The sequence below is a fragment of the Pygocentrus nattereri genome, chromosome 19 (assembly GCF_015220715.1).
Source record: "Pygocentrus nattereri isolate fPygNat1 chromosome 19, fPygNat1.pri, whole genome shotgun sequence".
NCBI classification, from domain to species: domain Eukaryota; kingdom Metazoa; phylum Chordata; class Actinopteri; order Characiformes; family Serrasalmidae; genus Pygocentrus; species Pygocentrus nattereri.
In genome coordinates this window covers 18,063,010-18,078,967 of record NC_051229.1, presented here as the reverse complement: position 1 = coordinate 18,078,967, position 15,958 = coordinate 18,063,010, and the positions used below count along the sequence as shown (strand labels likewise).

Genomic DNA, 15,958 nt, shown 5'->3' with positions numbered 1-15,958 from the left:
GGAGCGGACCACTCTGGGTTCCCTAAAAAACCTTTGCATGTATGGTTCCTTCGAGAATCATTTCTGGTAATGAGATGTGTAAGCGTGGAACTTTTCAAAAGTTTGAAGAACCTCAACGTACTTTAAATCTTTATTTTTAAGCGTCGTTGAGTACTTGCATCTGGTCAGGTTAACCAATGACTGTTACAGGATTCTGTTAAAGCCAAAAAAAGAAAAAAGAAAAAGCGCTCTTATTTAAGGAGGTAGAATCCAAATTCAAAGCCACTTCAAAGGCAAATCTGTCAGCATTTTTTCCTTTCAATCTATGCCTGAATGTTGAATAACGCTGCTAAACTGGAAAGCTCCTGTCACGAAACACTGAGCTTGATCATCCAGCCACCACTTAAAGAGTCATATCTACCGCTGAAGGCTTTGGCCACAACGGCAGTTGCATACATCACTTTTAATCCACAACACATAGTTTTCAGTCAACGTGATGTAACAGGATATGACAGAGTCATACTGTCTCCTTTCCAGCAGACATTCAGCGACAGTTATTTGAAAAAACAGACATTTGATTTGGCTGGAATCTTACATTTAACCACAGCATTAAAACTGTCTAATGGCTGATTTGGGTTTGCTGAAGCTCCTCCTCTGCTTCAGATCCTGCCTGGCCCCTTTTAAAGAAGTATTTGCATGTTGTGGTGATCCTCAGAAAAGATAAAGCTGCAGCTGGCTATTGTGTAATGCCATGCCAAATAGATTCCTTAAGAACATTTTGCACTTTTGCAGCTTAGATTATGGGTGCCCAATTTTTCTTAGGGCCAAAGTACAATTTTGTGGTGGGCTGAGAGGCAAAAAGACAAAACAATACATAAATAAAGAATGTAGACGGTTGTAGATACAGTGGGGTAAAAAAGTATTTAGTCAGCCACTGATTGTGCAAGTTCTCCTACTTAGAAAGATGAGAGAGGTCTGTAATTTTCATCATAGGTTCATTTCAACTATGAGAGACAAAATGAGAAAAAAAATCCAGGAAATCACATTGTAGGATTTTTAAAGAATTTATTTGTAAATTATGGTGAAAAATAATTATTTGGTCACCCACAAACAAGCAAGATTTCTGGCTCTCACAGACCTGTAACTTCTTCTTTAAGAAGCTCTTCTGTCCTCCACTCATTACCTGTATTAATGGCACCTGTTTGACCTCGTTATCTGTATAAAAGTCATCTGTCCACAGCCTCAAACAGTCAGACTCCAAACTTAACCATGGCCAAGACCAAAGAGCTGTCGAAGGACACCAGGAAGAAAATTGTAGACCTGCACCAGGCTGGGAAGAGTCGATCTACAATAGGCAAGCAGGTTGGTGTGAATAAATCAACTGTGGGAGCAATTGTAAGAAAATGGAAGACATACAAGACCATTGATAATCTCCCTTGATCTGGGGTCCATGCAAGATCTCATCCCATGGGGTCAACATGATCATGAGAACGGTGAACAAAAATCCCAGAACTACACGAAGGGCCCTAATGAATGACCTGCAGAGAGCTGGGACCAAAGTAACAAAGGCTATCCTCAGTAACACACTACGCCAAGAGGGACTCAAATCCTGCAGTGCCAGGCGTGTCCCCCTGCTTAAGCCAGTACATGTCCAGGCCCATCCAAAGTTTGCCAGAGAGCATATGGATGATCCAGAAGAGGATTGGGAGAATATCATGTGGTCAGATGAAATGTGTTTGGAGGAAGAAGAATGCTGAGTTGCATCCCAAGAACACCATACCTTCCATGAAGCATGGGGGTGGAAACATCATGCTTTGGAGCTGTTTTTCTGCAAAGGGGACAGGACGACCGATCCGTGTTAAGGGAAGAATGAACGGGGCCATGTATCATGGGATTTTAAGCCAAAACCTCCTTCCATCAGTGAGAGCATTGAAGATGGAACGTGGTTGGGTCTTCCAGCATGACAATGACCCCAAACACACCGCTCGGGCAACGAAAGAGTGGCTCAGTAAAAAGCATTTCAAGCTCCCGGAGTGGCCTAGCCAGTGTCCAGACCTCAACCCCATAGAAAATTTGTGGAGGGAGTTGAAAGCTCATGTTGCCCAGCGACAGCCCCAAGACATCACTGCTCTAGAGGAGATCTGCAGGAGGAATGGGCCAAAATGCCAGCTACAGTGTGTGCAAACCTGGTTAAGACTTACAGGAAACATCTGACCTCTGTCATTGCCAACAAAGGTTATGTTAGAGTATTGAGTTGAACTTTTGTTATTGACCAAATACTTATTTTCCACCATAATTTACAAATAAATTCTTTAAAAATCCTACAATGTGATTTCCTGGATTTTTTTTCTCGTATTGTCTCTCATAGTTGAAGCGTACCTATGATGAAAATTACAGACCTCTCTCATCTTTATAAGTAGGAGAACTTGCACAATCAGTGGCTGACTAAATACTTTTTTACCCCACTGTATGTGTTTTATAATAGAATGCTAAAACTTTATCAATAATTCAAAGAAATAAAAAATGAAACAAGATACATATCAATATACATATATTTGTTCTCTCACTGAGTGAGAAGGTGGGTTTGCATAACTCCCTGGTGGGTCCATTCAAACACAGCAACCAGTGAGTTAGTAGAACAACAAATAATTAATTTGAACACATATACAACTGATAAAATCATGCCCACTAAATGGCAACAATATGTTCTTTTATTCACCCTCTACTTGATTTTTGAGAACACTCCTCAGCAACATTACCTCTCTACCCAGTCACAGTTGTCTCAGTTGTTGGTATAGTGAAAACCAAGATGACCTTTTTTTTTTTTGGAAATGTTGAATTACAAAAAGACAACTACTACTACTTTTTTCTACTTTTTGTTGGAATATTTGGTCTGTTCCAACTTGTAAACATCAGAAAAAAAATAAATAATTGAATACATATTGAGTGAAAGTGCCCAGAGTAACAAGTACAAGTGCAAGTAGCAAATTACATTAACTCTTGTTACCCTACTTGAGTACAGTTTTTCCTATAACAGTACTTTTTGGATTAGAATTTAATCATTTTACTCTTACTTGAGTCCATTTTTAATTAAATACTTTTACTGTGCTACTTTAATTTTATATATTTTTTATAAATAATATTTTATTACAGTGTCTGTCAGCTACTTTAAAATCAAAGCTGGGTAAACTGCAGATTTTGCCGTTGATTTTAATGGCATAAATGTTCTGAACAGACATCAGTTAACATACAGTGTGAATGCTGTGAATGTGTTTACTCTCTGTAGAAGTTCACATCTGTTAACATAAGCTAGAGTCCAGGGAGCTGGTAGGCAGCAGGACTGCCACTAAAATTTTATTATTAATTAAGCAATCTAATCATAATTTTGACTCTGAGATTTTTCTCTTCAATGAACAGAATCAAACAGTAACAGCCTCTGCTCATCGTTTCAGGGACTCTAAAGTACTTCATTGGTAAACTAGGATGTCTTATATAATCATCTAACCATGAAACACATGCAGTTTAATGTAAACCTTGTTCTTTACTCAGTTCACAGAAAGGTGTGTAGATTTGCACCAACAGAGCGAACTATGATCAAGCTCAGCTCTCAGAACTTTAGCTTTAGTGTTTCTCTGCACAGATTTTTTCCAATGATGTGGCCAATGAGTCAGCTCAGAAACATGTCCAGGTTGTGATAGTGGAAATATGAAGACATAACTCAGTACTTAAGTAGTTATTTAATGAACTACTATACTCTTACTTGAGTAATTTTAATTACCAATACTTGTACTTGAGTAAATGATCACTACAGTAACTGTACTTGTACTTGAGTACATGATCACTACAGTAACTGTACTTATACTTGAGTAAATTATCAGTACACCCCCGAAGGTGCCATATCACTCACCCTTACAAGAAACCATAGACAGGAAGACTGTTTCCAGTTTCCTGTCACAAATTACTTAATATTAGCAAAGGCTCTGCACCTGGTTTTAGTAAAATATACATGGGAGTAAATGCTGCTAAATATAACAAGTTCCTATAGGAGGTATTAAACATAGCAAAAAAAGAAAGTAACAATGTGCTAATGAAAGAATTTTAGGTCACAGGGTTTTTCAATAAACAGGGTTCGTAGAAAAACATGATGCAGCTTCATGTCGCATAGATTGGTTTGCAAGTGTGAAACCACACCATATGTTTGCACTCCTGTCATAGCGAGTGCGTCAAAACATCATAAAACGTCTTCAGCGGCCTCGTAAATCTCCTCTAAGAAATCTTACAAACAAAAAAAGTCTCAATCAAAAAGTCCTGGTAGCAGCTCAGTTAATGTAAAAAAAGATTTGTTGGAACAATAATAATGAGTGTTACACTCCGTTAACTTATTATCTGCAGCGTAATAAAATCCAAATCTGAAGGCAACCAGGTTAGCCTACATTTTTAAGTTAAAGCATCTAAACGTTCAGTGTGTTGAAATGTATAATATTCACTTGTACTTTTTGTAGTTTATATGGTGTGTAAGCATTCGGTTGCATTCAATCCCAAATTTACAAACCCATAACAGAACTTTTTCATAGCTTTTTCTTTTATGGCTGTAGTTTGGGTGCCCCTTGTCAAGTTAGATGTTTTGTAGATTTTCTGAGTGAATATAAATTGGGCAAATTTGCTATAAATATCAAATAAATCACAATCGTGCATAGGAATTTACAGAAAATTGTCATTAATATGTCTGTTTCCACTAAAGGATGGGAATAACTCATATATATATATGTTTCATGATATTATACACTTTTGTTTTTAGCTAAATATTATTATTTAATTTAACATCTCAAGCTTACTAAGGCTTATTTCTCAGTTACTACATTGACTACGATGCATAATTAATGTTTATTGGCTGAATTTAACATATTTAACAAAACATGAACTTTTGAGATTAATGATCTATCTATGTATCTATGTATCTGTCTATCTGGAACTATGAGGCTAATGTAACTAGCATGGAAGCTTATACCTCATGAATTAGCACTGTGCAAACTGGCCTCAAACTGTGTGTAATCTTACATAGACCTGCTTATGTGGTTTCAGGCACTGAATGACAACTCAGAGTGCCTTGATGTAAGTATTTAATCTGCACAATGCTCATTTGTGGAGTATTAGCTTCCATGGCATAGTATCTACATTAGCCTCGTGCTTCCAGTGCACAGCTAAAGAAGCAAACTTCTTCAAATCATTTGTGTCTAGGCTGATCATCTACATTTGAGCAATTTATGTTCTTGCCAAGCTATCACTTTAAGGAGGTGAACAAAGTTCAAGAACATTGTACATAAGGCTGCCTTATTTTGAACCAGTCATTTCACTTTTCACAAGCTGTGAAAAAAGTAAAGGCAAACAGCCCAAAATGGTTCAATGAAAGCATGTAACTAGGTTTACTGTCCACACAGCAAAACAATTTATGGACTGATTCTTACATGTTGACTGACAGCTTGTAGCTGGTGCCCTCTGAACTGACCGCCGTCCAGTAACAAGTGATGTTTGCATGCTCCAAAAGTTCACAGTGGGTAACAGTGGGTGCTGGAGACGAGGCTGGAAAAGCATAAAAATAGGAAGGAAATTTATTCATATGGTGTGACCAGACAACACATAGACGTATTACATGTATAAAGGCCATATAGTGAATTCATAAACTTCTTCATAAGGCTTTTTCAGCATAGTAACAGACGTTTCTAAGATGCTGATCTTCTCATTTTGAGTCCTTTTGGGTAAAAATAAAATGCTAGAGCTCCAAAATCACAGGAGTGATTAATTGCAAAGCAGCGCAGATGCTGCCATTAATGAAACATAAAAACTTGCACAAAAAAGACATTTCTAATTAAATCTTAATAGCTACAATGAAAAATGAGCTTTATTTCTCATAAATATACTTGAATAGAGGTAAAAGTAAACAAATTTAAAAGTGCCAACCTACCTCTGCCCATATTTATCATGGACATATTAACAATTAAATACAACCTACACTCGTAGAGCAGTTTTGTACAACGGCCAAGGCTAGGAAATTCAAATAAAGAGTGTCCAAAGGTTGAGCATTTTTAGGTTAGGGTGAATATAGAGCAGCTCCAAAGCAAAAGCAGAGCTAATATGCCACAGAAGGATCAGTCTACTATGTGGAATATGCAAGATTATAAGTAGAGTCGTAAAGCCTCACATTTTCTCACTCACAGCTCATTAAAATAAGGCCTTCTGTCAAAAGGGCGGGTAGACTCGTTCAATCAACACCGCATTTGTGGAGAAGAACCCAAACTGAAGAAAAATATGTCTATATTTATTTTTTCATATCAAAAATTTGCAACATGTGTATAATATAGGGAGTGTTTTAACATATATAATAAGCCAAGTTATTGTAATAAACAGCAATATTTATAAGACTGTAGATTATGTCTTATGTCAGTATTATAAATTACACAAATTTTATAGCTCTTCCAGTCTTGCAAAAGTTTGGGCGCCCTGGCCAAATATAAGTTTTGTCAGTTTTCAAATGCATAATTAATGTTTATTTAATTTTGCCTGTGAAAACATTTGGGGCACGTCTTATATCTTATACTTTTTTCTCCCAATATGAAAAACTCAAAACAAAATTAATATGCTCTTCAAAAAGTACATGATTTCTGCTGCTGTAACCACACATTCCTTATTACGTCAATATTACAAGTTATGAATTTGGCACATTGTCCTTTGTATATGGGGAGATCTTGTATTATGATTTGAAATTGTATGCTGTTTTTTGTTATTTATTACACAAAACAAAGGTAAAAATCAGAAGCGCCGACAAAAACGCGTCAATGCACAACATAAATTAAATGTAAACGTAAGTCATAGTGTAACTACCTATGCAATTCTTTATGCAGTTATACAGTTAGATTTAAATAGCATAAAAAGCATATTATTAATTCACTGGTTGAACAAATCTGGTTGAAGTTACCCAACTAATCTGAACATTTTGTCAGGTCAAGGGAGTTCCCCAAAGTTCCTTAAGTACCAGTCTGAATATGGGCAGGGCCATACCATAGGGGCGAAAGGGGCATTCGACCCACCACTTTTCAAAACACTGGGGTGACAACCCACCAATTTCTGATTGAGTTCAGGACGTTATCATAAGAATCTCTACTCTCTCGAAACTGCACAGAGCACTGACGTATAGACATAAAACAGATGCTTTAGTTTGGTCTATTTTGATGTGTGAACATCTATCCACCCTAATTTAGGTCCATATCAAAGAAATGAAAAGTGGTCTGGCAAAAGTTGTGCATCTGAAGCTGCTTCTAGGTGACCCCTGCTTCAGTTTGCTGCTTGGGGAAACTCATTTTTATGCTTTTTTTATTTACACCAGCAGGAAGGTACATGGAGCACGTGGTGGGCACCACAAGATGGTTTAAGTTTAAGCAAGGTTTACTATTATTACTTTGATTGTTGTTCACATTGAAGACAAGCATCTATATTTTCAGTTTTCATGGTGGTAAGCATGAGAGTAACAGAATATGTGCATCCCTGCAAAATTACTGACCAATAAACAAACGCCTACATGTACAAACTGTTACAGTGTGAACCCAGCCGGATCAAATATCAATCAAAAAAGACACAGTATCAGATCAACTCTTCTGCAGGCTTTAGGAATGAACTGCTTTTGAAAACAGCTTGATTTTTTAAGTTTTGCCCCACCACTTTTGGAGGAGGTGGGCTAACCCTAAGTCTAGTACACAAGCATGAACATGAAGAGGAATTTCACTTCCAAGCAAATCTACCCAATAGGCAATATTACATAACAACAAGCAATGAATGGGGTACAGTTTGAGCACGTTGTGTTAACTTTTTTTACTGGTTATGAATCCTTCAAAGGCTACACCATCATTCATCCACACCACCATTCACTCTTACCTGAACCCAGGATCATGCAGAGCCCACTGATCCAGGAGACAAATCTGGCCAAGTTCTGAGTCTTTTCCTCCATCGCTTTTCTCCACCTTGGCTCATCAACAGCTTTAAGACGTCTACAGAGCCATGAGGGCTGGAATAGCCTATATATAGGCTTTAAGAAGTTCACATCTTCTGTGTGTGTTGAGGTCACTGCGTTTTCCGCCTAAGTTGGTCGCTTTTCCCCTGAAGAGGAGACGTCAATCTCAGCGGAACTCACCTTGGTACCTGAAGGAGAAACCAATCTGAAAATGAACCGATTCTCCCAGGGTTCCTCTTTGGCGTCACGCTGAGCCTTCGGCACCACTGAAAAGCACACCTTCCCACTCAGGTCATAAACTAAAAGTGACCAGTATCCGTGCTACCTGCACACACTCCTAGTGCGCGGGGCTGCTCGTAAAAGCGGCTCCTGCTGTTGCTGCACTGTCTCTTACTTCACCTAGTTCACAGCAGGCGAGCGTGAAGCTGTGGGCAGGTCCTAGAAGCTTTCGTTTCGTCGCTGCGTCGCAATATTTTTATACCCAGCGGACGGAGAAAGTCTCTATGGTTGTTTCGGTTTGCCTCAAGGCTTATCTGTACTGAAAACAGCCCCGCACTTGCCACTTTTTTGGCATCACACCTGCTTGCATACCTTTCTGATTTGTGGCTTTACAGGAGGACTCAGACCTGGAGAAGCGCGGCTTGTAAACAAAGTTAGTCAGAGAGCGTTTATGCTAAGCTAACTACCGTCACCTTCGGGTTGTGCTTCAGTTTGACCGGTTTTAACATGAAACGCCAGGTCAACAGTGAGCCAGAGCTGTTCGGTGAATTCAGTGACAGAAGTGTCGCCTCCTTCCACTCTTAGTGGAGAACGTGGTCACAGCTTAAAGAGAAATTCCCTTTTTTTGCATAATTTCGTTGTTGCGATGTGAACAGAGGGGAAGTGTAAACAAAGTTACAGACTGAGTTTTCTTTACGGTTGTGCTGATAGGAACCAGGGGTCAGTGAACTCAGCTCCAGCCTTTAACACGGTCAAATCGAACTTTTGCATCTTATCGCTTTCCTGTGTCAGCGCTGCGGTCTGTCTCAGACCACGGACAGACAAACGAACCGAACGGAGACCACAACTCTCGAGGTGGTATCAGTTGAGTTCGGTTCGTTCTGGCGGCCGTTTAGGGGGTCTGAGTTCGTCTGGCGTGTTCGCCAATGCAAAACAACCCATGACTTAGCGGTCGGAGCCCACTTCAGACGCTGAAACGGCCCAAGTGTGAAAAACGCCCGTAGAGATTTTATTTACTGTCCGAAAGCCCCAGTGAGCCCGCACGACTTCTGAGCTTTTACATGTACGCTCTTGAAATCAGATGGTTCCTCAAGGGTACTTTAGCAAAGAAAATGGGACCATGAACATTCAAAGAACCTTTCGCATGATGAAAGAGTTCTTTGCATCACGAAAGGGTTCTTCAGATTGATGGAGAATGTGCTACATTTGGTTCTATATAGAACGGGTTCTAAATTGCACCCAGAAGGGTTCTTCAATTGTTACAAGGCTGATATTGTAAAAGTACACTGCAAAAATGAAATAAATTAAGATTAACGTATAACTAGACACTTTTTTGCTTGCTTTGAGTGATTTTTTATTGATATTTATTTAGTAAAATTATCTCACTATATTGGATTTTGCTTGTTTTAAGAAATGAGCTTGAAACCAGCTAATTTATCTGCTAGTGTAGTGAGATCATTTTACTTAATAAAATCCCGTAAAGCAAGCAAAAAGTGTCTAGAAATAATATAGATAAGATAGATAGATAATCCTAGAACAAGTGCTCAACTCATCTAGTTAGATATACTAACTAGATTTAAGATCATTTCACTTTGACAGGACGCCAGTTCTACCGTGTAGAATAATCTTTTTGGCTGCCGTATAGAACCATTTTCAAAAAGGTGCTATATAGAACCATCTACAGCACATTCTCCATCTGAAGAGCCCTTTCATAGTGCAAAAAACCTTTTTAACCATGCAAAAGGTTCTTTGAGTGTTCATGGTTCTATATAGAACCATTTTCTTGCTAAAGAACCCATGAAGAACCATCTTTTTACAGAGTGTAATGTTGATGATGGTTACATAGTGGACAATCTGAAAAACTACATTTTCTTTGGACTCTCGCCTACATTTGTACCCCTCCTCTGCACTTAATGGACTGAAATAAATGGATTCACAGGACGTTTAAGGTCAAAACTTTATCACAAAACTATTGTAAATCAATGTCTCATCATTCTTCAGGCTGAATGTTCATATCCATTGCATGTAGTAACTTTCTCTAAGGGAGCTTTTAGAGGTGGACGTCTGGTTCCTATCACCACCACTGTGAACAATTTGAAAGTTTCTCTAGAACGAAGCATCTCACACCAAACCACTCTGTAAGTCTTTACACCTTAACCATTTATCGCTTCTCGGCCCTTTGGCTAAGATCAAGTGTAGTATCTGTTCTTATCAGTTTAATATCTGATACGTCCTCTATATGAGGACTACATATAAAATTGATTTTTAGAACAGGGAGACGGAAGAGGCTTGCTATGTCTGCTCCATGCATCGACCTGGTATTACAGTACCTCCAGGAATGGTGCACCTCCTGGAAGGGGCAGTCATGAGCTGGAGGTTAGGAAACCAGCCTCTTGACCGGAAAGTCGCCAGTTCGATCCCCAGAGCCGACAGCATGTGACTGAGGTGTCCTTGAGCAAGACACCTAACCCCCAACTGCTCCCTGGGTACTGCGGATTGGGCTGCCCACCACTCCGGGCAAGTGTGCTCACTGCCCCCTAGTGTGTGTGCGCTCACTAGAGTGTATGTGGTGTTTCACTTCACGGATGGGTTAAATGCGGAGGTGAAATTTCCCCGTTGTGGGACTCATAAGGGTCAATTAATTATGTTAAAATGATGAGAAATAGTGGAGTTCCCTTTTAAAGGTATCTAACATTTCTCTAGAATTCAGTCATCGAGATATAAACAGTCATTCAGAGGGACTTGAATGGTTGATGCTTCTTTACAGTGGTGCTAACAGAAATCAGGGGTCACAATGTGTACAACACAAACCTTTATCTACACATAGCCTTTTTATCTATTATCCAAAACAACCTGTGAACTTACAAGTCTCTTCTGACTTTTTATGTACAATATTGATAACAGCAGTAGTGATAAATCTGAAAAAACGTAAGTTTTCTTTTGGGGACTGTCTTCCTTTATAACATCCTGAATATACACCCCAAAAGTGGGTTCCCTCCTAATAGCTATGTATATAAATTAGACAATTCAAAGAACCATCTGGATGCATAAATGGTTCTTTGGCTGAATGAATGGTTCTTCTCTGTGATGGAAAACTTGTACGTGGTATTTTAAAGAACATTATAGCACCAAAAAGGGTTTCACTATTGTTACAAGACAGTAGAAACTTTATTTAGTACCATACAGAGTTCCTTTTTCCCTTTTTGCTACTCATTGTGGGTGTATTTTTAAAAAGTATTTTAAGACAAAACTTTGTGCAAAAATGTATATCTGTTACCATTTCATGTAATGTGAAGGGGCTTTAGAGCCATTAAAGGGGTATTCCAAGGTATTTATCTACATTTTCACATAAACAGTTGAGATGTAAATTCATTCAAAGTTATTTGGTTTGAAGAGTTTAATGCCTCTAAAATGCCTCTAAAAGTTCCTACATAAAGTGTTTAAGAATAGACTGTCTGATGTCAGACACTGTTTTATGATAGATTTGAAATAATGTTTTGGCCTACATTTGATTCAAATACATATGTGACTACATGCAGATTGTTTTACAGCTAAATAATACCCAAAGTATAGACTTATTTTTGGGATAATCACTATTTTACCATTATCAAAGTTACATATGAAAAGTCAGAAGGCACTTTCACTGTAGCTTTTGGATAGTAAATAAAATGCATTGTAGACACTGGGACCCCTGGTTCCTATCACCACCACTGTAAATATTCTCCATATTCTCATGATATCTAAAGCTTTATATGTCAACATTAAAACACATAAACAATATTATTAAAAGGACATACATATGTGTATGCTTTGTAATGTACACAGATAATAATCACATGAAAATGTAAAAGCTGTGTACTTTTTTGGCATGAACAACCATCCTGCTATCCCACTAAAAATCTTGCATTTTTTCCATTCTACACTCTATGAATATCATACTTGGACTATTCATTGATATGTATGACCTACCACTGCAGCTAGAATCCTCTCCTTGAGATCTCGTGAAAAATAATAACAATAATTAAAACAAACAAACAACACACTTGCTACAGCAAACGGAAGGGTTGTACATAATACAGATATGAGCTTATGACATATTCATCCCTTCTTTCATCATAAGATTATTGACTGACTGAGTATTCAGTGATAGAGAGAACATTTAAAGTTGACTTTGGTACACAGTGTGGGATTTCAACTTACAGCTTGTGGTTACAGATTCAAGGAACTGAATCTGTACTATTACAAACAGTGCAGAATTTCTTGTGGGCTGCGTCTACTGTCGCAAGACCTCGAGGAAAATTTTCACCACTTACCGCCACTAATGCAGAACTTCAGATTAACATGCCTCATAATGCAACAAGTAAACATTTGTGTCGGACAAGTAAATATGCACAAACAGGATAATAAATTCTTTTATACAACAAAACCGAATGCATTCTTAGAGGAGTGAAAACTTAAAGAAATAAATAAGATTTCAACATATACCTTAAATGTATACAGTGTAGCCTACTGAGGCCTGAATGTAGTGGTTATGAAAGGCTTCACTTGAGCAGCCACAGCTAAGCTGATCAGTCTGAATGGTTTTTGAAACCTCCAAAATCTGACCAAGTGCTAGATAGAGCTCCAAAAAGACTGCATGAGCTAATGCTACTGACAAAAATGTATAAACATCTGAAGTTGTGCGTTATTCTGTCCATCCATCCATCCATTTTCCAAGCCGCTTCTCCGTCAGGGTCGCGGGGGGATGCTGGAGCCTATCCCAGCAGTCTTCGGGCGGAAGGCAGGATACACCCTGGACAGGTCGCCAGTCCATCGCAGGGCGGTCTGTAATAAGTGTTATGCCTATATTAGCAACTCTGAGTGGAAGCTGGATTTGTCTATGGCAAAAATGAATGGGATTCTCAAAAATTGTTATATTAACACCCCATAGGTACAGAAAAAGGTTCTAAAGCTGATATGTTTTGTCCTCCGTATATTTCCCTGAATGTCACTGGATCCTCTCAATTGTGAAATCATAAAGGAGTCAAAATATGGACATTGCTACATCCGTGTTAAAGGGGGTCTGATATGCTTTTCCGGTTTTTCCCGTTCTTTAGCAAGTCATAGGATTTTTGCATGTAATCTATCACAATATACAAAATGGAAGGAGACTGACACCACTGTAAAAATAACCACATCGGTGTTACAGCTGCTCAGGAGAGGAGCTTCACTGCAGACTGCAAGACAGGGGCGGAACATGTTGGGGTGGAACTGCTCTGGTGACTGACCAGTCAGAACAGAGTGGGCAAGTTGACCAATCAGCACACACTGGGCTCATTGGGAGGTGGGCTTAAAGACACAGGAGTATACAGTACACAGTACACATTGGAGATGTACAGTATGAGAAAAATAGTGTGTTTTTGGAATATTGAAGCATGTAAATCTATTCCAGTAGACCCCAAAAATAAAATTATGAACAATGAAAATGAGCATAATAGCTCCCCTTTAATAGCAAAAGCTACCACACCTGCATACTGAAATGACCCACATGAAAGTAAGTCTACTATTAAATTGTAACACTATTATATGATAATACCAGCTACTCCTAATTCACTTTACTACTGCCAAAGCGACTTAACTACCACACGGGAAAAAGCTTGCCGGTTTGTTTAGGGTGTTTTAATGTATTTGCCTGTCTTATTACATCAACCCAGCAGTGTTAGCTTGAATGCAGCAAAATTCATCTCTCAGCTGTTTAATGACCTCATAATGCAGAAGATACAGTGATATTTAGAAAAAAAGTACCCAAGACAAAACATATAAGGTTTGGAACCATTTTGTTAACCACAGGGTGAGATAGCATAGAGTCTCTGATATGGGCATATCACAATGACTTCAGTATCTTATGCAGACTGATCAGTTTAGACCTCATACGCCTGACCCTTAGTCTCAAATAATCCAGCCATCATTAATGCCACAATAACATCTAGAATCTATTGCCAAGGGAGTGCCCCAGGGTTCTGTCCATGGCCCCCTTCTATTCACATTATAGATTTCATTCCTTGGTTAGATCATTTGTGATTATGTTCTTATGTTTACTACAGAACTGCTTCAGTGGTCTGTTGCTACTTGGAGGAACGAAATTGACTGGCTGAGGTCTGATAAAGAGCAAGAGCCATAATAACCAGCAAACCATATGGGTGACTCACACAAGATGTTATAGGTGTGCTTTTTATGATAACATTAATTTTACTGTTGTCTGTTAATGCTATTAATTAATTACCTAGTTATTGAATGACTTTTTGAACATTAGCGCACTAGCAGGTAAGATAACTGAACAAGTGATTTTGACCCACTGAACATATAAAATGTGGATTTACTTGTTTGTGGGATAAATCAAAATACTTAACGTCAAGCCCTGTAATGCTGTTCTGTCACCATGTCTTTACCCAGGTCTTGAGAGGCTTGACTTGCAGGCTATTCAAGTTTGTTCTGCTCTTCACTTCAATAAGCTAATAAAGAACTTGGTTTACTAACGTGTTTGTGGTTCCACACACACATAAGTGATATGTAATTTGGTTATTGGTAGATTGAATCTTTGAAGTGGGACAAAATGAAATCTTATGAGGTTTGTGATGTTTCATAACCAGCATGAATTACACGACTGAACTCATAGGTCTCATAAGTCTTTAAGTGGGGTTATGAAGAGCTCAGATGCATCTGAGGTAGCAACAATATTTTAAACATAATTATTAGCAGAGTTTAAGTCATCAGATTGATGCAGTGGAGGTTTAAGGCAGCTCATTCCTTATTAAGTCCCAATTCCCATCCACCTCATGAGCACCAGGTCATTAAACACCAAGGTAGCATTACAATCTCATTAAACAATACAGAATAATTTACTTTCTCTTGTTTCGCTGCGGGCTTATTTAGGAATTAAATATAAGTCAACAATCATAACATTTTTGATGCTTAAAGACCTGCTGCTGAACAATCCTACAGTCAAACATTATAACATCTCATATCATATGACTGCGTGTTATATACTCTTACTGTAAAATGAATTAATGCACATCCAGAGACTTTACTTGGCACACACTGGATTGAGGTAGGAAAGAAAAGGTAGGATGTCACTTATGCATGTAGGTTTGCAGTCATAATTTGGTCACAATTTCCATGTATATAAAATAAAAGGCCTAAAACCATTGCGAACATGAGCCTATGTAAGTATATGGCATTGACTACCTCAGCCAATTTCTAAAAGGTTAAAATAACAGGGGAGAATGGCCACCAGTTGAAATATGAACGGGAACGCTGGTAATGCTCAACATGGCATGTGCTTGTGTAGAAGAGCCAATCAGCTTGCAGTTTATGCCATGAGTGGGTAAAGCTCCACCTTGTTGTAGAGATTTGCACAGGCTCAATAATCAGAACTACCAGAAAAAACAAGAATTTAAAATATCAGTTTTCACTGATTTAAAAGCAAATAATGTCATTAATGTTGCAACTTTGGCTAATAAAACTGAAAACATGCTAGTGTGTTTCATGTGTTCATTGAGGCCTCACAGTATGAACTTCGAGTTGATAAGCCAGATTGGCTGCAAAGAAATCAAAACCATAAAAATTCATGATAGTTCTATAGTTCTGTACCAATTACATTCTTCATGGAACCATACATTCAAGCTAATAGCCATTTAGGAACCTTTATTTTTAAGAGTGTAGAAGTATTTAGACACCATGCTTTGAATAGAAGCGTCATGAATTCAACAAGCAAACAAA

The 15,958-nt window shown here is 38.3% G+C and overlaps 1 protein-coding gene and 1 non-coding gene across 2 annotated transcripts in view; one reads left to right on the top strand and one right to left on the bottom strand.

Annotated features, from left to right (window-relative positions):
- Positions 1 to 8,725, bottom strand: part of LOC108427212 (interleukin-31 receptor subunit alpha) — a 38,461-nt gene extending 29,736 nt beyond the window's left edge. The window contains exons 1-2 of the mRNA XM_017697203.2: positions 7,906 to 8,725; positions 5,445 to 5,559 (exon numbers count right to left, since the gene is read on the bottom strand). Coding sequence (XP_017552692.1) covers positions 5,445 to 5,559; positions 7,906 to 7,978 — 188 coding nt within the window. The 5' untranslated portion in view covers positions 7,979 to 8,725. The remainder of the gene's footprint in view (positions 1 to 5,444; positions 5,560 to 7,905) is intronic.
- A 1,638-nt stretch (positions 8,726 to 10,363) lies between these two features.
- Positions 10,364 to 10,552, top strand: LOC119261670. Its single transcript, XR_005129161.1, has one exon. It is a non-coding gene; the product is annotated as a U2 spliceosomal RNA (small nuclear RNA).
- The last annotated feature ends 5,406 nt before the right edge of the window (positions 10,553 to 15,958 follow it).